Source organism: Aspergillus welwitschiae (genome assembly GCF_003344945.1).
Source record: "Aspergillus welwitschiae strain CBS 139.54b unplaced genomic scaffold BDQ94scaffold_22, whole genome shotgun sequence".
Taxonomy (NCBI): Eukaryota; Fungi; Ascomycota; class Eurotiomycetes; order Eurotiales; family Aspergillaceae; genus Aspergillus; species Aspergillus welwitschiae.
In genome coordinates this window covers 124,156-143,853 of record NW_020798716.1, presented here as the reverse complement: position 1 = coordinate 143,853, position 19,698 = coordinate 124,156, and the positions used below count along the sequence as shown (strand labels likewise).

Below are 19,698 nucleotides of genomic sequence, written 5' to 3'. Positions count from 1 at the left end.
GGGATTCACCTCGTGCAGAGACCAGAGTCAAAACTGCAATGAGACTGGCGAGAGCCGATGTCAGGTGGACCAGCGGGCAACTGGCGTCTTGTTTTGCCGCTTCGGGAAGGTCTGCCAGCTGCTTACTCATGTGTCTATGTGGTGAGGTGGTTAACTAGCGCCTGGATGGACCTTCCTGATGTCAGGTTGGTTATCGGAGACTCGGGCCGAGAGAGCGTGGAAACGCTTGATGCTGAGATGTCGGTTCTTAATGACTGCAATCAACTAGCTATCAGGCTCTCAAGTTGATAAGATAGAACCCAAACGTAGTCGTGGATATGGCTCACAACACTCCGAAGATAGAGGATAGATACACTGCTACTCCGTAGTCTTATCCTTGAATGATAAGTTGCCTTGATCTCTTGGGAAAGAACCAGAGTAAGGTGCTGGGGTAAGTCTTTCCTAACTCAGACCAGCTGGTGCAGAGCACTTCGCATGGCAGCGAAGAACAGAACTTGTCCTACCGTGATGGGGACCGGAGTATTGCTGTTTCGAATATTCGGCCTTTCGTGCCAGGTTCCAATGCCGTAGACGCAGTCCAGACAGTAAATTGTCAAACCGGGTCGTTTCAAGTTAAAGGCTGTCGCCTGGTCCTGCAGAAAATAAGTAAATATGACCGTGAAGAGACTCATGTCCAGTAATGGATGTTTTCATGAGGGCATATAACAGTTCTGTCGGTTGCTGAACTGGAATCAATGGTAGAAGGAAGGGGATATTGGGTTTGACGGATGATTCTGTTCTGATAGTACAATCGAAAGGTAGCCCTGTTGAATTGGTCTTATGTGAACTCCAAATAGCTGCATGGACGCTTAGAGCACGAGTATTATGGCTGAAAGAGAGAGAAATGAGGTGATGACCAACAGGTATAAGGGGGAAATGATGGTCAATACCCATTGAGTTCCAGGGATCACTTAGGTAGCCGGTAGGCTTGATACCTAAAGAAAGCATAATGCTGAAACGGGCAGTCACTCTCCAATGGGCCTAGTCTATGCCGTATCACTCTTCACTATCGATATAAGTGGTAGTAGGTTCCTACCTAGTAGCACACCTCATAAACATTAACATCTTCATGTCGGTGGTATGTCTCACTCGCAATAGGTACAACCCAAGGGACTATGCTAACTGGATTCTTTTTGCTACTAACTACCATTCTCCTCATCCTGCTTGTATTTACACACACATATATATACGACAATATACAGCAGTCATTTGGTAATAGTAATTTATACATCCCCCACAATGTCAAGAAATTCTGCCCGCAACTAGCCGGGTTTCAAACTCAATTACCCCGGATATTTGTTGACAAATACGGGGTAACGCTTAGAGGCGGGGATACTAGTAGGTACTAGTAGTCTAATCCCTCCACGGCATCCACATTATCTTCAGATCAGGGGCACGGGCGACGTCGATTGGGCATGAGGAAGCGAGCTCGGATAATTCCCACGGGATACTAGCAGTACCAAGTACTATAGTACTTGGCTAATGGATCCCATCTCGGCCATGAGGGATAATAATCGGTCTGGAATGAGAGATATTCCCCGCAATCTAAGAATTGTAAAGGTAAGAGAAACTGAGGATATGAATTTCCATGACCAATGGATTGAATGAAAGGATGGACCCGCCTTTATCCGGTTTCTATGAGCACATTATTGATAGATGAGTGAGTGGTATGTAATGGAGACCTGAAATGGGATTGAGGAGTGTTGAAGTGCCTCGTCTTGCTTCGAACAACTTTATGTCATGCTGAGAAGAGACTTGATCTTTTTTCTTCGAAGTCTAGATCGCTATCCTCACTACTGATTAAATAGTAAGGGAGGTATCCCACCCAAGCAACAATGACGAGTATGAACAAGAAGTAGGAAAGCGGATGAGCAGCCCGTCGCATCCGTCCGATAAGCCGGTGTAACGTTGGATCTCTACAAAAGGGTGACTGACCAACCAGAAGCCGCCCAGCATCCCGGGAGGGTTACACAGGTAGATCTTAAACAGGAAGTGGAAAGGCTGGGCATTCCTGGAATCGAGGAATCCCTTCATTGCAGAATTACACTGCCATGTATCACCCTCATCACGAGCACTGCAACAATGTTGCTTGATTCGAGGCAGTGCCTGATGTTCTCCCGTCGGTGTTGCCCGGCATCGTGAGACTTTTGACCTTGCAGCTCTGTTCTGGATGACCTCAAGGAAGGGATAGAATGATATCCGTGGAAGCTTAACTGTCAAATCAGGGTGGATCGGGAAAGCCGTGGTTCACGACAAGTGCAAGGCGTGGGTTACGTCTTCGAGTATTTCCCCACTGCATGCATGCGACATCCTGACTGAACAAGCCCGACGGGGCTGCCCGTTGGGAAAATCGTGCCAGTCCATGGCAATAACGCAATTAGCTCCTTTGCAATGCGCCTTTAACTCGGCTCCTCCAGGCAATCTCCTTGTTTCCTCTCCCTTCCCCAGTCGCAGCTTCTCTCCTTCCTCCATAGTTATAACGAGCAGGCTGAGGTCAACAACCCGGTGCCTGTCTCTTTCTCCATTGCACCGGGCTCAAGTGCTACGACTCGAGCACTTCGTTCTGCACTCTGCTTGAGCAGTAACGCCGCCATCATGAGATCGTCGGAGATTTATCCTGCAAACCCCACGGCGGCCGATCAAGAGCTATGGGAAGAGAAGGAAGTGTCGACTAAACAGAGCTCCCTGGAAATCGGGGAGAATAAAGACTTCGCTCTTCATCAGACACAAGATGCCTTTGGCAATGAAGAGTTCGCAGAGGTCAAGTACAAGGTCCTCAAGTGGTGGTATGCAAGCCATTGTACGACATAACTCCCAACATTGTGCCTGACGTCTATCTAGGCAATGCGGCCTGCTCATGGTGGCTGAAACAGTCTCCCTGGGGGTGTTGTCCTTGCCTGCTGCCGTTGCCGGCTTGGGTTTAGTCCCGTAGGTGCATGCCACCTCCTGTGAGGTCTACCGTTACTGACATCACCACCTCCAGCTCGGTGATTATTCTCGTCTGTCTGGGTGCCCTGGCTACCTACACGGGCTATGTGATCGGCCAGTTCAAGTGGAGATATCCGCACATTTGCAGCATGGCTGATGCAGGCGAGGTGCTTGCTGGCCGCTTTGGCCGTGAGCTGTTGGGATTTGCCCAGATCATCTTCCTCGTCTTCATCATGGCCAGCCACCTGCTAACTTTCACCATTGCCATGAACGACTTGACGAACCATGGCACGTGCTCAATCGTCTTTGGAGTGGTGGGCCTGGCCATCTCTTTCGTGTGCACGTTGCCGCGCACTTTGGAAAAGATGTCCTGGCTCTCACTAATCTGTAAGCAGATGTTAGACTTGGATCGTGGAGGACGTCGCTGACTATGACCAGCATTCATTAGTATCTTGTCATCTGTGTTCATTACAATGATCGGGGTGGGTATCTCACACCCTGGGAAAGTAATCGAAGCAACGGTCAAAACCGACCTAATCCACGGCTTCACTGCGGTGGCCAATATCGTCTTTGCATTTTGTGAGCATCCACCTGCGAAGTCCCCTTGATGCTCAGGCTAACCCGTTATAGCTGGACATGCTGCATTCTTTAGCCTTGCAGCGGAATTGAAGAATCCAGCCGACTATCCCAAAGCCTTGATGCTGTTGCAGAGCGTCGATATCACCCTCTATCTTGTTGCAGCCATCGTGATCTACTGCTACGGAGGATCCACAGTTACTTCTCCTGCACTGGGATCAGCCAGCACGGTCGTGTCCAAAGTTGCCTACGGCATTGCGCTTCCAACAGTACGTTTCTCCTCCTTACATTAATTCCGGTGTTCTGACAACCATACAGATTATCATCGCCGGCGTTATCAACGGACATGTGTCTGCCAAGTCCGTCTATGTGCGCATCTTCCGTGGCACTGATCACATGCACAAGCGCAGCTGGATTGCCGTGGGCTCTTGGACCGCAATCGTCCTAGCATTGTGGGTGCTCGCCTGGATCATTGCGGAAGCAATTCCAGTGTTCAATAAACTGTTGAGCTTGGTTGTATGTCTTACACGCTTGTTCCTATCGTACCTGTACAAGTTAAGGGCAATCTAACAATATACAGACTGCGCTCTTCGCCAGTTGGTTCACTTTCGGCCTGAGCGCGATCTTCTGGTTCTACATGAACCATGGCCAATGGTTCTCGTCTCCGAAGAAAGTCGCCCTTTCAGCTGTCAACTTGCTTGCTCTGGGGGTTGGATGTTGTCTGGTACGTGTATCCCCCACTGATCCGGACCAGTCTACTCACAAATACAGTGCGGTCTTGGACTTTATGTCTCCGGAAAGGCCATTCACGACGATCCCCATCATGCCAGTTTCACCTGCATGAGCACTGTGTAACGTGTGATGATGTTTATGGTCTCTGGTCCTTTTACGATAGATTGGGAGTTTGGCGTTTGGGTGTCAACCTTGGTTAATCTTTCCTCACGATCATTATGAAGTTCTGATACGAAGAAGACGGCGTCTTGTATATAGGTTCTTGTAAATACATTATGCTCATGATCGGTGTCAAGAAAAGCATAACAAGCATGACACTAACGCCAACCAACTCCAGTGTCTTGATTATGAACAGAACTCCGGCGCACCCATGCGTCAAAGTACTAAATGCCGCCAATATAACACAGCAGACCATGTATCTGACTTGACAGACACAGCCTCAGGGAGTGGAAACAATGGAAAGAGAAAGCGATGTAGTAATAAGAAAAGAATAAAATGGTATATGTAAACCGTCCACAGGACTAGAATACCCTAATAGGTAAAGTAAAGTATAAGAAAGTAGAAAAGAATAGAAAGAGAATCAAAAGAATGAAACATATCACCCTTCAACGCCATCCATACCATACCATACCATACCAACCCAAACCATACCCACTCACTCCAGTAATTCCCTCTTCAAACTTAGAAAGGGAAATAAAAAACCCCCGTCATCTAATGCAATCTACCCCGTTTCCCCGCGTCCACTCGCCCTCTTCATCCTTCGCCTCTTCCGTCGACACGAATCGATCGCCTCAGGCGTGAGAATCTCCGCGGGGAGCTCGAACTCGCGCTCCTCCATCTCCGGAATAGGTTGTCCGAAGGCTAAGCGGGTTCGACCTTTGCGGTTTGGTCCGGAGAGGGCTAGTTCGCGGAGATGCGGTTTCGAGTAGAAGGAGGTGAAGGGTTTGGTGGGTTCAGGGGGTAATAGTTGTGCTGGTGCTGGTGGAGGGTGCATAGCGGAGGTGGATTTGTGCTTGGTGGAGGATGAGGGTTTGGAGAGTTTCTTGCCCGTTGAGGTACTTGTAGTAGTAGGGTTGGTCGTGGTGGTGGGTGTTGTTGTAGTGGCGGATCTTGCCTCCTGGTGTAATTGTCTTGCTGCCCAGGCGTCAACGTCGTTGGGGTCTGGGGGATCTCCGCCGCAGCTTTGGGCGTCGGATAACGGGGTGGTGCCGTCGTCTGCCTCGTCGTTGGTGGAGGGGGTTGCTGTCTCTGGGGAGTGGTCTTTTTTGCTACTGCTGGCGGTGGGTGGGATGGGCTCTTCCTCGGCTGGTTTGTCCTTCTCTGACTTGCGGCGCTTTTCTTCTTCCCTCCAGATTTTGAACTTCTGGAGGACGGCGGAAATTTCCCGGATGAAGTAGGTGCGTTTGGACTCAAAGTGTTTGCGCTCGGGGTCGCTGATCAGTCCGGTAATTCCCATGACGCGGAGCCAGTCGTGGCCTTGGAGTTCGTCCAGGAGACGGTCTAGATTTTGTTTTTCGTGCTGGGCGCGGTCGCGCTCGATGTTGCGCAATTGCTTTTCCTGGCGTTCATTGCGCCGGTGCGGGCGGAAGTAGGTTTCTTCGCTGAGAGGGTCGGGGGAGGTTGTGGTGGAATCTTCGGCGGTGGGAGGTTTGGGTCGGGAGGTAGAGGAAGGAGGATTAGGGAGGGTGATTGTTTCGCAGTTGTGTAGGTTCACGAGAGGGTTTCCAAACGGAGTGTCGGTATCAGAGTTGGGGTCGGAGGATGGTGTGAGCGGTTCGGGGAGGTCGTCGAGTAGTTTGATGGTGGTATTCCCCGCAAGGAACTCTATGCAGACCAATTTTTGTTAGCCCGAGCACTATATGGATTAGTGTGTTCTCCTTGAGGCTTACCGGTCTTTGGCGGCTCCATGCTAAGGAGCTCCTCGTAGTTGGGAAAGTAAAGCGCCAGCTCGCTGCGCGCGCGGGAGCCACCATCGTGAGAGCGGAGGGAGCGCCGTTGCTCGCGCCCGGTGGAGGGCTGCTCGGTCGGGACTGTCGGCTGCTGTGGGGTCGCATCTGGGACAGGCTGAGATGGTTTAGATACTGTCGACGTCGATGCAGGCTGCTGTATAGGCGTTGCAACTGCAACATCAGGCTCGGGGTCAGCGGCGGCAGCTGAGCGGCGCGGGCGACGGGCGGAAGAGGCGGCGGCGGTGGTGGTGACGGCGGAGGGTCGTCCCGGCGGGGACACCCTCCGCGAGACCGACGAGTTGGCCGTCGCGGAGGGGGATATGGTATCTAATGGGTCTGGCGATTCGCGACCGACAGGAAAAAAGTATGATGTGATAGTGGGGGTGGAATCATTGCGGAGAATGCGACGAGCGTTCGGTCGCGGAGTGGCCGGTGACGACGAGGTGGGATTATTGCTGGCCAGCGGGCGGCGCGTCGAGGTCCGCCGGCGCAGGGGATGATGAGACGAGAGTTTGTAGGGCGTGGCAGCTGAGGAGGACGAGTTCTCCGTCGTGGTGGTGTCCAGCAGATCGGGGGAGCTTTTGCGACGGCGCGATGACGAGTGAGTCTGGAGACGAGCTCGCTTTGCAGGAGGCTCGGAGTCCGGCTGGTCGGGGGAATGGCCGTGATGAGGATCTCGTCGCAGGGAGACACGGACAGGCATCAGGGTGGTGGAGGTCATTCGGGAGGATCGAGGAGGGGAGAGGAATTGAGACGTGGGGGGAAAGAAAGGTCAGGAGGGATGCGTGCACGGCATGTCAGGGCCAGTCGGGGGCAATTCGGAGGATTGAAGTTAGCAGGAGGTTTTTTGGGGGAAGCTGAAGCACTCGAGAATCGCAGCTGCAGGTCTGGATGTGTTCCGGATTGGGAGGAGTTGAAAGTTGTATCTTTACGGATACCGCAGCAGGTATGTCTCAGTACCTGACAGGACAGGTGTTACCGCCAGGATGTATGATACCTGTCACAACGATACCTCACTGGACTAGCTTAACATACATACATCATACATCTTCACATCTTCACTCTTCTTCTACTGCATCAACTTCTGCGTGAAGCACTTCAAATTCATCCACCCCATTCACTCCTTTTCCGGCTCACCTCATTTCTCCGAGGAACCAATTCTCCGACGACTACCCCATTCCTCTACCATAATGCTTCCCAGCACGACGTGGGGGTGGGAGCTCCCCTGACTTGCCATAGGAGGGGATCTGCTGGAGAGAGTGTGGGGTGCGTGGGGGTTTGGCTGGATTGTTTTCTGCTCGACGCTGTCTGGATGGAGTCAACCGGCTCAATGTCCGACTCTCTCCCAACTTGACTGGAACTGTTTCCCCTCTTAGCCACCCACTGGCTTGCTTTCTTATATATCATGGCAACGACTTCCTCGTTGCTTTCCATCTGTCCTCCTCCTCTTCCTCCTCCTTCCTCTTCCCCCGCATTCTCCCCATCCACCACCACCACCACTCTTTATACTTCCCTCGCCACCATCACCACAATTACCCCAGATTGATCACCGATCCAATCACCACCTCCACAATGGCCATTACTCCCCGCCCCCTCAAACCCGGTATCTACGTCCCAACCGTCGCCTTCTTCACCTCTCCCAACGAAGACCTCGACCTCTCCACCACCGCCCTCCACGCCACCTACCTCGCTCAAGCCGGCGTCACCGGTCTAGTCGTGCAAGGCAGCAACGGTGAAGCCGTCCACCTCAGCCGCGAAGAGCGCAACCTCATCACTTCCACCACCCGTCGCGCTCTCGACTCTCACGCCCCCTCCGCCCCGCTCATCGTCGGCTGCGGCGCCGCCTCCACCCGCGAGACCATCCAGCTGTGCCAAGACGCCGCCGCCTCCGGAGGCGACTATACCCTGATCCTCCCTCCCTCCTACTACAAATCCCTCCTCTCTCCCAAGGACCTTCTCGACCACTTCCGCCTCGTCGCCTCCGCCTCCCCCATCCCCATCCTGGTGTACAACTTCCCCGGCGCCTCATCGGGCTTGGACCTCTCCTCCGACGACATCCTCGCCTTGGCGGAGCACCCCAACATCGTCGGCGTGAAGCTGACCTGTGGAAACACGGGTAAACTGGCGCGCATTGCCGCTGCCGCCGAACCCGGTTTCATGACCTTTGGTGGTTCCGCTGATTTCACTCTCCAGACGCTGGTGGCAGGCGGTCATGGAGTGATTGGCGGCGTGGCGAACCTGATCCCTCGGTTGAGTGTGCGCGTGATGGAGCTGTATCAGGCGGGACAGGTCGAAGAGGCCCAGCGGTTGCAGGCCATTGTAGCGCGTGCGGACTGGCAGGCTATCAAGGGTGGGTTTGTAGCGGTGAAGAGTGCGTTGCAGACGTACCGCGGATACGGAGCATTGCCGAGACGGCCGTGTGTGGTGCCGTCAGAGGCGCAGGCGACGGCGTGGAAGGATTCTTTTGCGGAGGCTATGGAGCTGGAGAGGCAGTTGGAGAAGCAGGCCTAGCTTTACTCTGTATCTACATACCTCCCATCATACAAAGGTTGTATTCCATTCCATAGGGGCATACGCACAATCAATATCCCAAGTTACTCACTTCCACATCTTCTACATACCCATCATCATCTATACAAACGGCAACACCAAATACGAATCAAACTCCACCCCACAATGAACCTCATGCACCTGCTCTTTCTCCCCCACATCCCCTCCCGATCCCTCCCCTTCCACCGGACCAAACTCCACCTCCGGATAACACAAATCACGCCCCGCCACCCTCAACATAATCCCCTCCCCAGCACCAAACACCATTCCCATCGGCCACAACGTAATATCAATCGGCACGATCTTCCCCGCCGGGATACTCTCCGCCCGATCATGTCTATACACAATCTCATGGTCTGTCGAGAGCGTCTCGTCCCGGGTGACGGCGTGCGACGCGCGCAGGAACCCCTGCGGTCCGAGCGTCTTGGCTGTGTTGACGTTGGGGACGGCGTCAACGGGCACGGGACACGGGTAGTTGAGGTGTTCGAGAAGCGTGCCGGTGGCGGAGATCTTGCGGATTTGCACGATGATGTCCATGTCTGTGTGGTGGGGGGTGGAGAGCCACAGATGTACGCGGGGGTACCCGGCTAACTGAGTGGGGGTGGGGAAGTGGAGGGTGAAGTCCTATCATTTGTTAGGAGATATTGAGAGAGAGGGTATGTTAAGGGGGAGACGTACGGAGGTGCCATGGAGGGCGGAATGGGTTGTTGAGGTGACTGTGCTTGGGAGAGAGGGTTGGAGGGCCTTGGTTGATGCGTTGAGGTAGAATTTCTTGAGCTCCTGCCGGGTTAATGGGTAGGTTTGTTCGGGGCGTTCGAGGATGGTGGGCACGGAGCTGCCTTCGAATCCAAGGAGGGAGAGGCGCACCGGTGGTGTGCTTTCCCAGTCGTTGGGTGTGTTCTTGAGATAGCGGTCGAAGAACCGAGAGAGGTCGTCGACCATCTCGGGTCGGTATAGATCGTACCATTCTTGGTATGGGTGCACGCGGAGCCATTTTCGGGTGCTCTGGGCGGTGCGGAAGGTTTCGAAGGAGCCGCGCGTGTGCAGCATCGAGGAGTATGAGGCGAGAATGTAGAGGGGGATGTCGCCGATGCGTTCAGTGTGGATACGTTTGCTCTGCCAGTAGGCGTCGTCGAAGGGTCGTTTGCTCAGCATGGCGGGCATGTTCTCCGCCGTTCCGTGACCGGCGAATCCCGTCAGGATTAGCTTGTGAAAGGCTTCGTTGTGCTTCATGCCGCCGCGCATGGTAAGGTCTCGGTATAGATCGGTAAACCCCTCCCAGGGAGCGAGGGCTTTGAGAGCAGGATGCTCGAGTCGCGAAGCGAAGTTGACCTGCGCAATGGAGAGCCACGAATTGCCTGCCATCCCGACGGAGCCATTGCACCAGGGCTGCTTGGACAGCCAGTCGATCGTGTCATAGATGTCTTCGGCTTCTTGCTGACCCCAGAAGGTGATGTTGCCTTCGGAGTTGCCGGCGCCGCGGGCATCGATGTTGATGATAGCGTAGCCGCGAGGCACCCATTCGGCGGGATCTGGGGCTTCAAACTTCTCATAGCCTGAAGTCCGGCTTTTCTCGAGCCCAGCACGGAAGGGTGCCATGCTATCGTAGCTCTGCGGACCGGTTCCTGTTTTGCCATATGGGCTCCAGGGGATGATGGCTGGGACGGGACTGGTGTCGGAGTCGACAGGACGAAAGATATCGGTGTATATCTTGATGCCATCGCGGAGGGTAATGGCTATGTCCTGCTCAAAGAGCACGTCTGTGTGGAATGCGCGATGGCCGGGAGATCGCACATGCCCTGCAGAAAGGACTGTCCTCTTGCCTGGGTGGAAACCTTGATAGTTGTAGGCAGGATGCTCCGCCGGTGGAGTGAGGGGGAACCATTCGAGGTCGGGAAAGGTAGCACGGATCTTCTCTTCAGTGGTGGTCATGATGTCTGATTAAACGAGCTCTGGGGTCTGGGAATCTGTATGGTGCTCTAGCAGTTTATATAAAGCACCGCATCAAGACATTGGAAAGCCCCGCATCCCCACTGCCGGGTCCCCCACATTCGGGACGTAGCATCGAGACATCTTTCGGATATATGAAGAGGTATGCGGTGATTGAAGTGGGAATTGTTTCATGGGATTGAGCGCGACCGAAGAATGCCGGGTGTTGGTCTAACATCGAGTGGTGGGAGGACTGGCATTGCTGAAGTGCAGCCACCGTCAACGCGATGACACCCATAATACCTGCCTCGGGAAGTGGGAAGTGGGAAACTCAAGTGGGAACGCATCACTGGCTCAAACCCAATTCTGAATGGATGAGCAGCAGGGAAGAAGATGGAGAAAGAGAGCGAAAGAGTGGGGAAGTGCGGAGTTGATGGAGGACTGGCCTGGCTAGGGTCAAGTGACTTGCGCCTCTCTATCTGCGTGCAAATCTCTCGGCTGTATATCAACCTCTTCGATTCAACATCTATCACAGAAGTTTGAAGGCACTACTCCATTCCCAAGGTATACAATTCCGGCACTTCCTCATCTTGTCCCATTTTCCTTTCGCCCAAGAACGCCCTCACACCCACTCCCTCCCTCCAATTCTCCATATCCACCGGTTCCTCCATCGATTTCACCGACGCCTGCCACAGAACCTTCGCATCTCGACACTGATGCACCGCACCCACCCCATCGACGTCGAAAATAGTCTTGCCATGTCGGACCTTGGTTTTCCGGGGCCGTTCGATCGTGTCATCCGCAGCACAGAGGATGCCCTATCATTATCAGAATTGAACAAAGCATGGGGGTAGACAGAAGCCAGAGACAAAAACACACCTGAGCAATATAGTCAAAGCAATGTGCCCAATGCACCTTGTCATGCAACATATCGCCTGAATGTGCCTGACTTGTTGAGTTGATCGTGTTCTCCGTTGTCTCGGGGAAGACAATCGCCCGCAGCACGATCAGACAGTGCAATTGATGGAACATTGAGATCCCCCAGCTGAGGACTTTCTCCTCTTTCTTTTCATCGGCAGTGAGATGAATACTATCGGGGATTGTGTGGGAGCGAATGCCTCCGCCACCTGGCGGCAGGAGGATGGATTCCCATGTCCGGACCTCGTCCGAGTCGTTGACTGTGCGTTCGAGTTCGGGACGCTCGTTGAAGACTCGACCGTGCGTCTGGTCTGGTGATAGGCTTTGAGACTGTGAAGGACAGATAGGAGGGATGATACGTGGGAAAGAAGTGGGTGGTGTAAGGAGGAGAATGGTGATGGTGGTTAAGAAGAGGGTGGTGAGGATCAGGGAGATGAGACAGGGGGTGTAAAGTGGTGTCTTGGACATTTCATGGCATTTCTTGTTTTCTTTCTTCAATGCCTTGATGTAGAGAGACGGCCGGGGTATGGTGGTTTCATGATTCTTTTATCTGGAGGTCATTCTTTATTGTTGCCGCATCGGGTATACAATGGTTCTTTATGGGGTCCATGGTTGAGCAGTGTGAAAGCCATGGTTCGTACGCGGGAGAGCTATATTATGAGTGTATTTAGCCCTCCTTCGAAGATGTTGAATAACTAGCTAGGTAGCTGACTAGAATACAATATGTCCATCTTGTTGCTGCCCATATCCAACATTGATGGACACTATACTACCAGGAGGGCATTCACATGACCAGCAATATCTGCACTACTTCAGCACTAATCTGCATAGTGATAAGGACCTAAACAGACATTCAAATCCCGGAGAGCTAGCTGCAAAGCAGCACAGAGCGAAGAGCGACTGTGACGACGAGTGGCGAAAACCGGGCAACCTGCAGAAACGACTAATGCGAGCCTGATTGCTGCAAGGCATCCTGACGGAATGGATACCTTGTCTGCTCGGAATGACGACAATTGGCGGGAGGCAGCTGTTTGTTTGCTACGGAGTATCCAGCATCCATCACCCAGTTATGCATCTATCTCCTAGTAATGGTACACATCTCATTCACAAACCTTACTTACGAACAACAGCGATAAACATCCGTGTAAAGAGTAAAGTTGCTGACCTAACCAGTAACAAAGTTAACCCCATCTGCAGGTCCGTCCGTCCGCCAGTCAATCAATCAGTTTAAATCCGATACTTCCGAAACCGAACCCAGCCAACCGGACTAACCGATCCGCATCATAGCAGCAGCAGCAGCAGCAGCAGCACCGCCTCCTATCCTGTCCAGGTAGGTGGTAAGTAGTAGTAGTAGGATTCCCCTTTCCCACGACGCCAACTAAAACTACAAAAGTAAACTAACAGACAAACTAAACGCACTAAAGCCAACCCCGGTGCAAAACTACGTGCCTAATTTCCTCCCCGTCTTCCTTAGTTTCCGGCTCACTGGAATGGAATTGGACTGGCGGGAAAAAATGGATGGTTGTCAATACCTGCCTTTTCGGGCACAATTACGGAGGGACAAAAACATGGGCTCGGCTTTTGTTGTTGTTCAGTTCAGCCAGCCTCTTTCCATGTCCACCTACCAAATCCAGTTTAGTCTCCTTCCTTTAGGATTCCCTAACTTGGATTCGTACGTTAATCCGTTCCTTATGACGATACTTACTTATTTGCTTAATTAATAATGATACTAGTGGCCGTGTTGACGAACCGGCCAATTGTGTCCACAGTATTGGTGTTTTTTGTTTGTTTGTGTTTTGTTTTTGTGGTCGGGTCAAGATAGTAGCTATTCATCACATGTACGGAGTACTTACTTGCGTAGACTAATAATCCATGGGGATGGTAACTACTATTACTATATTACTAGTCTTGTTCTGTCTACTATCTAGTTACTGCAGTATCTATCATCTTGTTTTTTAAACTGATACCTTCCAGATACATAGATCCAACTGTATACATAAGATAGTCAGGGGGGTGAATGACCAAAATACTCTCCCTTATCGGTGTTCGCCGTTTAATCAACCGCATCATGGCGATTTCTCTCCTGCATGTGAGTAAGTAACTATGTAATTTCAAATAAGCTACTTAGTCTTTACTACATACTTCAAGCCCCCCGACAATGCACATATTCGGATCCGAGACCGAAGTATCCCCATCTTTTAACTTCGCTACTGTCGCAAATGACGACTACCAAACACCACTTAGTCTACCTCTCCCATAATAGGTGCTAACCTCCTGTAGGTACACAAATTCATGACTCAGCTACTTACCCAATTCGTCATTTAATCAAGCAAATCATATCCACTAGTCCATCAAACCTACTCATAACTATATCGCCACATAATATATATTCATTTAGTACCTTCACCATCATCTCAAGTACACGCACACCATCAACATGCACTGCATGCAACCAGTAGATCCCCAGATCCTAGATCCTTTTTAGCAAAGTCAAGTACTAGTAAACAAACCTAGGGATTTGAATCAACATCCTTCGCTTCGCTTCGTTTCACTAGAACTTGGTGGGTTACATTCAATATTCGCCTCTCGGGCGGGGTTATTATCATCAACTGACACTACATAGTTAGCTAGCTAGCTAACTAGCTAGTTAGTAAGTGATCGGGATATGAACAACATAACCGAAGTAAGCTACCGGAGTTGCTCAGTCATTGTGTAAGTAGTGAAGGCAAATAAAAAGGCAACAAGACAATTAATTCTCCGAGTCTACTATTCTTAGTTGTGCCCTGTGTTGCCCTTGCGGATGTTGGGACTTGGCAGTAGATGCCTTCTGCTGCGCGGATATAGCGGTAACCGTACATACATGCATCGATTACGTTTGGTGGTGTGAGTATTATTGAAGACATATCGGTGAGTTAGTTTGAATGGAAGAAATGAAGGAAGGGGTATTTCTTCTGACGGGGGAAGAGATTCGATCGGAGGTTAGTTAAATTTAGGTATGAATGCCGTTATGATTATTGCGATTGTCTTCTGTGTGCAGATAGTATATATTTTCTAGAAGTTGCTATGTTAAACTCATAAGTAGTAGTTATGTTTATCTCGAAGGCAACTGGTTCCCTTACTTACTACTTACATACTATACTATGATAGTTAATCTCGCTTCTAGTACTCGTACTTTGCACATATCCTCACTCGGCTCATTCTAATGTAAATCGCTTTCTCTTCTAAGCGATCCGTCATTCACTATCATAATTACCTGCCCTATCCAGTTACTACTCAACAGTCTAGACGTTCTAGCCTAACCTCGTGGCTTAGTTTGACAGCTGCATGACGGAGAAGGTTTCCCTTAACCTCAACCAAGTGGGAAATAGGCAACGTTAACGGGAAACTCTACTCCGCAACTATATTCAATAGACAGCATCCACTGGATCCATTGTGGCAAATACGGCCCCAGACCCAACCTGCTTTCTAGTACGGATAGATGTCAAAAGGTTGGTGATCCTTCCGGTTACCATATAATGGTACCTTTGGGGGTTTAGCCGTTGTTTCAATTAGGGAGAGATAGACAATTTGTGGAATTAGCTTCCGGTATACCTCCGTAGTGACCGCTACTAGTCACTTTCTTCGTTTGCCTTACGACTCATTCTGCTTTCTGTCGTAAGGGGGACGGTAGTCGTCTAGGTAAGGGGGAGGAAAATGCCACGATGTCGTCAACTGTCGGCCAAGGCCTGGACTGGGCGATGAAGATCGCGCCCCCCGACTACTGGAAAAATTTTCAGCGCACTGTCATAGACTGCAGAAAACTAAGCAGTTGAAGTGCCTGCTTTGTAACGGGGTAAGTACTTCCGGCGGAGCAGATCCATGCATCATCAATCAAAGCGACTAGACTACTACCTTATTCAGTCGTTTAAGGCAAGTCCGTTATGATATATGCAGTTTTAGTCCCGCAAGGCACTCGCCTCAGGAGAGACATTATTCATCGGACACGCCGACACTATTGCTTGACGTCTGGGGCGCGGCGTTGCAGATCTCTGTGCTTTATCACGACCGTCCCGAGTTTCCGTCAGAGAAGACTGTGCACATCCACACACTAGACACGGCGGGTGACACCGCCTCATATGCACACGGCGCTAAATAAGAAAAAATTCTCTGGTGCCAGAGTCTCGGGGTCTGAAGGCGCCTATGCGTGCTGTCATAGGCTTGTGGACGGGGCAAATTGCATCCCTAGCCCATGGACTTAGCCACATGGACTATCCCTAAGCAGGATACAATCTACCCACTTAGCTCGGGCCCATCGTGTGCCCCAGCCACATTCTCATCGAGCGTCAAGCACACGGGATCCATCTCGGGGACCGTCAGGACGGTCCTATTTTTTCCTTTCGTTATTCTTTCAGTGGTCGCGGTATGGTATAGTAAATAGCTGCATGCAGGTTGACATGCCGAGTCATGTTTGTGGGTATCAGAGTGCTGAGCGCGGTTCTGTCGAGCCCTAATGGGCACAATGCGCTGATCATTGCCGCTCGCCCTCATGCGGGGGGGGGGGTGGCCGTTCTACGGAGTACGTACTGTGTGGTAGTAGTCAACCCCTCAGGGCTTTTCCTCCTGCTCTGCCACCTGTAGGAGGCAGGTACCTACACGATGCATACTGCGAAAATAAGGCATAACAGAAAGACGTGATAGGGCAGCTCATGCTGGACGCATGTGATGTACCAATCCCGTATCCTCATTGCGCATCGTGATTGACCGAAGATGCATCAACCTAAGCAGGGGTGCGCAAATCGGAGAAGGAATGAATGGGAAAAAAGCTGGCTGTCTCGGAACGAATGCGGAGCATCCAATGACCGTCCAGAGTAAGGACCCTCTGTACTCTAACCGTAGTAGCGGAACATAAGTGCGAGCCAGAATGGGGGCCACTATCTATGCTGGAGTGGGTAGGAAGTAGTCGTCGACTTGAAATCTGGACCTGGAAAAAAATTTCTGAATTGCTTCCTCGCGCCCATGTCGCAGGTCCTCCGGAATCCGGAGAAGGCTTCCGACCGACAGAAGAAAGTACTACTACGTTAGAACTCGAACTAGGACAGTACAAGTCTGTGGTGGGGATTGAGCAGCGTGATAAATGGCATCGCGCCGACTGCCAGGCTTGAAGTCGACCACTTCAAGAAGACATGCCCGGTCGGAACCTAATCTGGCGAATGCCCCGAGCGACTATTAAGTCAGTGCATTTGATCAGCGACTGACCCAAGATCTTGTCCCGCGGGATCTGGTTTAGTGTCGATTCGAATTGATTATTACCCGGATCTCCGAATGGGCGAGTGTCCTTGCGCTCAAATTTGAGCCAGTTCTGGTGCTGGGCGGAGTCGCTCTTCGTCCTGCCGGATACGCGGCATCTACAGTCTGGTATGGTAATCATGCATCCATCCGTGGATTCGCCGTGATCGACGACAAAGTCCCCAAGGGTACGGTGCAACCGTCAAGTGGCTGCCATGTCCGCGGATGATCATGGGTCGCAGGGATCGGTCCCTCTGCATGACTCCAAGCAGAATCCGGAAGGACCTGATGAAAGTAGTATGTAGATGATATCCGCCCAGAAAGGTAGTCAGTTGTGATGTCCAACAGCATCCATTCCCCTCTCTATCCAAGGCAGTCCGACCCCTCTTCCGTGTAACCTCGAGTGAAGCTGGTGGAAAACTGAGTAGCTCTTCCGCTACGATCATTGGCTCCTTCAGCCGGATAAGTGAGTAATAAAAACAAACCTTGATTAGCTTCCAGGTGCAATTTGTCTGCATGGCGAGTGTTACATGGGCTTCGCGTGTGCAGGTTACACCCTAAGACAAATGCCCAGGATCAAACTACCAACAATGAGCAATCAATCACACCTGGTTAAACTTTCCCTGACTGCGAAGAGAAGTAGCACGTCGTGTCTCTCCCTCTCTATCTCTGCCCCTCTCTGCCCGACCTCCCAAGCCAGGGGACTCGGTTTTCGACATATCCTGACTGGGTAACACCGAGAGGAAGGCTAATTGTCAGATGATGACCAGGTTCGTCGACACCGATCGACACATGTTTGCTAGGATGAGAAGGGGTCAGTGAGGAGTTATTGGTCCATGTCCGGTCTGTGCATACGGCTCCTGTTGGGTCTTTGGACAAGATGAATCGCGGGGTCCTCGGCCATGCATGAAGAGCGATGGTCGCCGAAAAGGATCCCGCGTGTACAAGGCCATTCTCTATTACTCTCTCCCCCTTGTCTGGCACCAATGGCTTACTGAGCGGCCTGCAGATATCGACCTTAGCTGCAGAAAGTGAAAAAGCCATGTAAGCCATCCTAGATCGACATGACACCAGTCTCGTAGAAGTGATCGAGCGATCAGAAGTATATGCTATGGCTATTAGCAGACGGCAATGGCGCTACATCCCAAGAATTCATGATTCGTGACAGCTCCACTGGGAGCTTGGGAGCAGCAGCAGACAAATTGGCAGGGAGGGGTAACCATACCCACAGCTAGCAGGACCACGATCCAGAACCAACTTGAGTCCCTTCCTCTGATTATTGTTATTGTTCGTATTTTCCAGGATCGACGCAGGGGGAAACTGTATGTCAGCCTGAGCGTGGAATCCACGTACTGCTTCAAGTGTGACCCAGCTCCCGATTACATTTAGTCTATAATGTTGGAGGTTAAGTGCCAGGATGCATAAATCCCAGGATACCTCGTCTCGAAGAGCGAATATCCGATCAGTGTCTGTCCCCCAAGGGGGAAGACATAGAGTGAGTGTGAATGTGGAGAGAGTCAGTCACCCAGAGAAAGGTCTGGACCAGACAGCCAGATGGATAGACACCCATCCCCTCTTCCATTCTCCACTACCCAGAAAGGTACCCAGAAAGTTGAGCGGAGCACGATCCATCCAAAGTAACAAAGTACACTTTCTATTCATCAGGCACCTCATCTTCCATCCCGACACCAACTTCCTAAAACCTCCATGTACCTAACCTTCCCAAAGCGGTATATAGTCGTGCCAATCAGCAAGACGAGCTCGCTTAAGCACTTAGCACTTAAGTAATTAATTACCAAGTTAGTTTCTAGTTAGGTACCTAGTAATTCCCAACAAATCTGTTAGCTGTCAATCATAATTCCTAAACGACGCAAGTTAATATATTCAAGCAATATAGATTGATTAAGTGACCCATCCGAGGGGCACCATTAGGGTCGTGAATTCGCCATGCCAATTACTACGCTAATTTCTTTCCCCGGCCTCCCCGGGACCGTAGTACGGGCACTAGATCTACTAGTTCGCATGCCGAGCTCTCCTTTGGAGACTGGTCGTGGATTTTCGTTGGTCCTTCCTTACGGCCCCCAGGATAGGGGGGGTTGACTGGTGAGGGGATGTAGATTAATGGACGGAGGGAAGTCGTCAGGGGAACGTGGAGTAGTCTTTGTCTGTCTCGTTAAGAGTGAACTACTATCTGTCTGTCTATCCAGCTATTTTTTCTGGTTAGTCAGGTCTGAATGATAAGTTAACGTAGTTAGGTGAATGTTACTTAGTCAATTATTATACCGGGGTTCTCCCGTGCGGGCACAATGTCAGGGGTTATTTGAAATAACTAACATTAGGCCGACACCCCATGAAATGCTCGTTTATTTAATCTACTTAGTCTGATTGACTTACATTGTTGCCGACAAGACATCCACAACACCGAGCGCTTATCAGTCCGTGGGTGTGCGGAGGAGTAAAAAGAAAAAGGGAGGAGAAATACAGTAAAACAGGACGGACCACAACTTTAGGGAAAAAAGCGTTATCATTTCCACCCACCTCCCAAAAAATATCATTAGAGTAAAAAACTACTAGCTAGTAGCTTCCCAACGGCTTGATAATCCGGATGCTGCAAGCGCTTACTTCTGGTCCGTAAGGTTTCCACGCAAGTCGATGCTCGGGACGAAGAAAAAGAAAAGAAATCCGAATAAAAGTAAAAAGTGTAATGGCTGTCATGATCCCTGCCATCCCCAAAATAGCAGTCCTACGGAAGCATCGCATTTGCTTCAAGTTGGTTTCATGGGCGGCAAGAATGTTGTTCTGGAAGCCCTTT

General features: G+C 51.1%; 7 protein-coding genes across 7 annotated transcripts; 3 read left to right on the top strand and 4 right to left on the bottom strand.

Moving 5' to 3' along the window:
* Positions 1-2,634: 2,634 nt before the first annotated feature.
* BDQ94DRAFT_180171 (neutral amino acid permease) lies at positions 2,635-4,843 on the top strand (the record flags this gene model as incomplete). Its single annotated transcript, XM_026773558.1, has 8 exons — positions 2,635-2,825; positions 2,881-2,967; positions 3,023-3,354; positions 3,406-3,546; positions 3,598-3,812; positions 3,862-4,059; positions 4,124-4,267; positions 4,315-4,843. The coding sequence occupies 8 exons, from the start codon at positions 2,635-2,637 to the stop codon at positions 4,396-4,398; spliced, it is 1,392 nt and encodes a 463-aa protein (XP_026624711.1). The 3' UTR covers positions 4,399-4,843.
* On the bottom strand, positions 4,406-6,413 carry BDQ94DRAFT_146456 (acetyltransferase SAS4-like domain-containing protein). The gene is made up of 2 exons (XM_026766827.1): positions 6,165-6,413; positions 4,406-6,099 (listed from the first exon to the last, which is right to left on the bottom strand). The coding sequence occupies exons 1-2, from the start codon at positions 6,181-6,183 to the stop codon at positions 4,997-4,999; spliced, it is 1,122 nt and encodes a 373-aa protein (XP_026624710.1). The 5' UTR covers positions 6,184-6,413; the 3' UTR covers positions 4,406-4,996.
* A 1,216-nt stretch (positions 6,414-7,629) lies between these two features.
* On the top strand, positions 7,630-8,949 carry BDQ94DRAFT_146454 (dihydrodipicolinate synthase family protein). Its single transcript, XM_026766826.1, has one exon. The coding sequence runs from the start codon at positions 7,797-7,799 to the stop codon at positions 8,733-8,735; it is 939 nt and encodes a 312-aa protein (XP_026624709.1). The 5' UTR covers positions 7,630-7,796; the 3' UTR covers positions 8,736-8,949.
* On the bottom strand, positions 8,856-10,763 carry BDQ94DRAFT_180166 (CocE/NonD family hydrolase; the record flags this gene model as incomplete). The annotated part of the gene is made up of 2 exons (XM_026773557.1): positions 9,453-10,763; positions 8,856-9,398 (listed from the first exon to the last, which is right to left on the bottom strand). The coding sequence occupies exons 1-2, from the start codon at positions 10,704-10,706 to the stop codon at positions 8,856-8,858; spliced, it is 1,797 nt and encodes a 598-aa protein (XP_026624708.1). The 5' UTR covers positions 10,707-10,763.
* Positions 10,764-10,794: 31 nt separating this feature from the next.
* Positions 10,795-11,063, bottom strand: BDQ94DRAFT_146452 (uncharacterized protein). Its single transcript, XM_026766825.1, has one exon. It carries the CDS (start codon positions 11,048-11,050, stop codon positions 10,895-10,897), a length of 156 nt encoding a protein of 51 aa, XP_026624707.1. The 5' UTR covers positions 11,051-11,063; the 3' UTR covers positions 10,795-10,894.
* A 129-nt stretch (positions 11,064-11,192) lies between these two features.
* On the bottom strand, positions 11,193-12,485 carry BDQ94DRAFT_146450 (oxidase ustYa family protein). The gene is made up of 2 exons (XM_026766824.1): positions 11,583-12,485; positions 11,193-11,521 (listed from the first exon to the last, which is right to left on the bottom strand). The coding sequence occupies exons 1-2, from the start codon at positions 12,087-12,089 to the stop codon at positions 11,252-11,254; spliced, it is 777 nt and encodes a 258-aa protein (XP_026624706.1). The 5' UTR covers positions 12,090-12,485; the 3' UTR covers positions 11,193-11,251.
* A 4,131-nt stretch (positions 12,486-16,616) lies between these two features.
* Positions 16,617-17,115, top strand: BDQ94DRAFT_171763 (uncharacterized protein; the record flags this gene model as incomplete). The annotated part of the gene is made up of 2 exons (XM_026771828.1): positions 16,617-16,667; positions 16,888-17,115. 2 exons carry the CDS (start codon positions 16,617-16,619, stop codon positions 17,113-17,115), a joined length of 279 nt encoding a protein of 92 aa, XP_026624705.1.
* Positions 17,116-19,698: the final 2,583 nt, after the last annotated feature.

Bases quoted from the DNA above. Each gene is read 5' to 3' on its own strand.
- BDQ94DRAFT_146452 (XM_026766825.1), bottom strand. From the start codon at position 11,050: ATGCGTTCCCACTTGAGTTTCCCACTTCCCACTTCCCGAGGCAGGTAT.
- BDQ94DRAFT_146450 (XM_026766824.1), bottom strand. From the start codon at position 12,089: ATGTCCAAGACACCACTTTACACCCCCTGTCTCATCTCCCTGATCCTC. The intron at 11,522-11,582 runs GTGTGTTTTTGT...TGATAATGATAG, and splicing joins GCTTTGACTATATTGCTCAG to GGCATCCTCTGTGCTGCGGA.
- BDQ94DRAFT_146454 (XM_026766826.1), top strand. From the start codon at position 7,797: ATGGCCATTACTCCCCGCCCCCTCAAACCCGGTATCTACGTCCCAACC.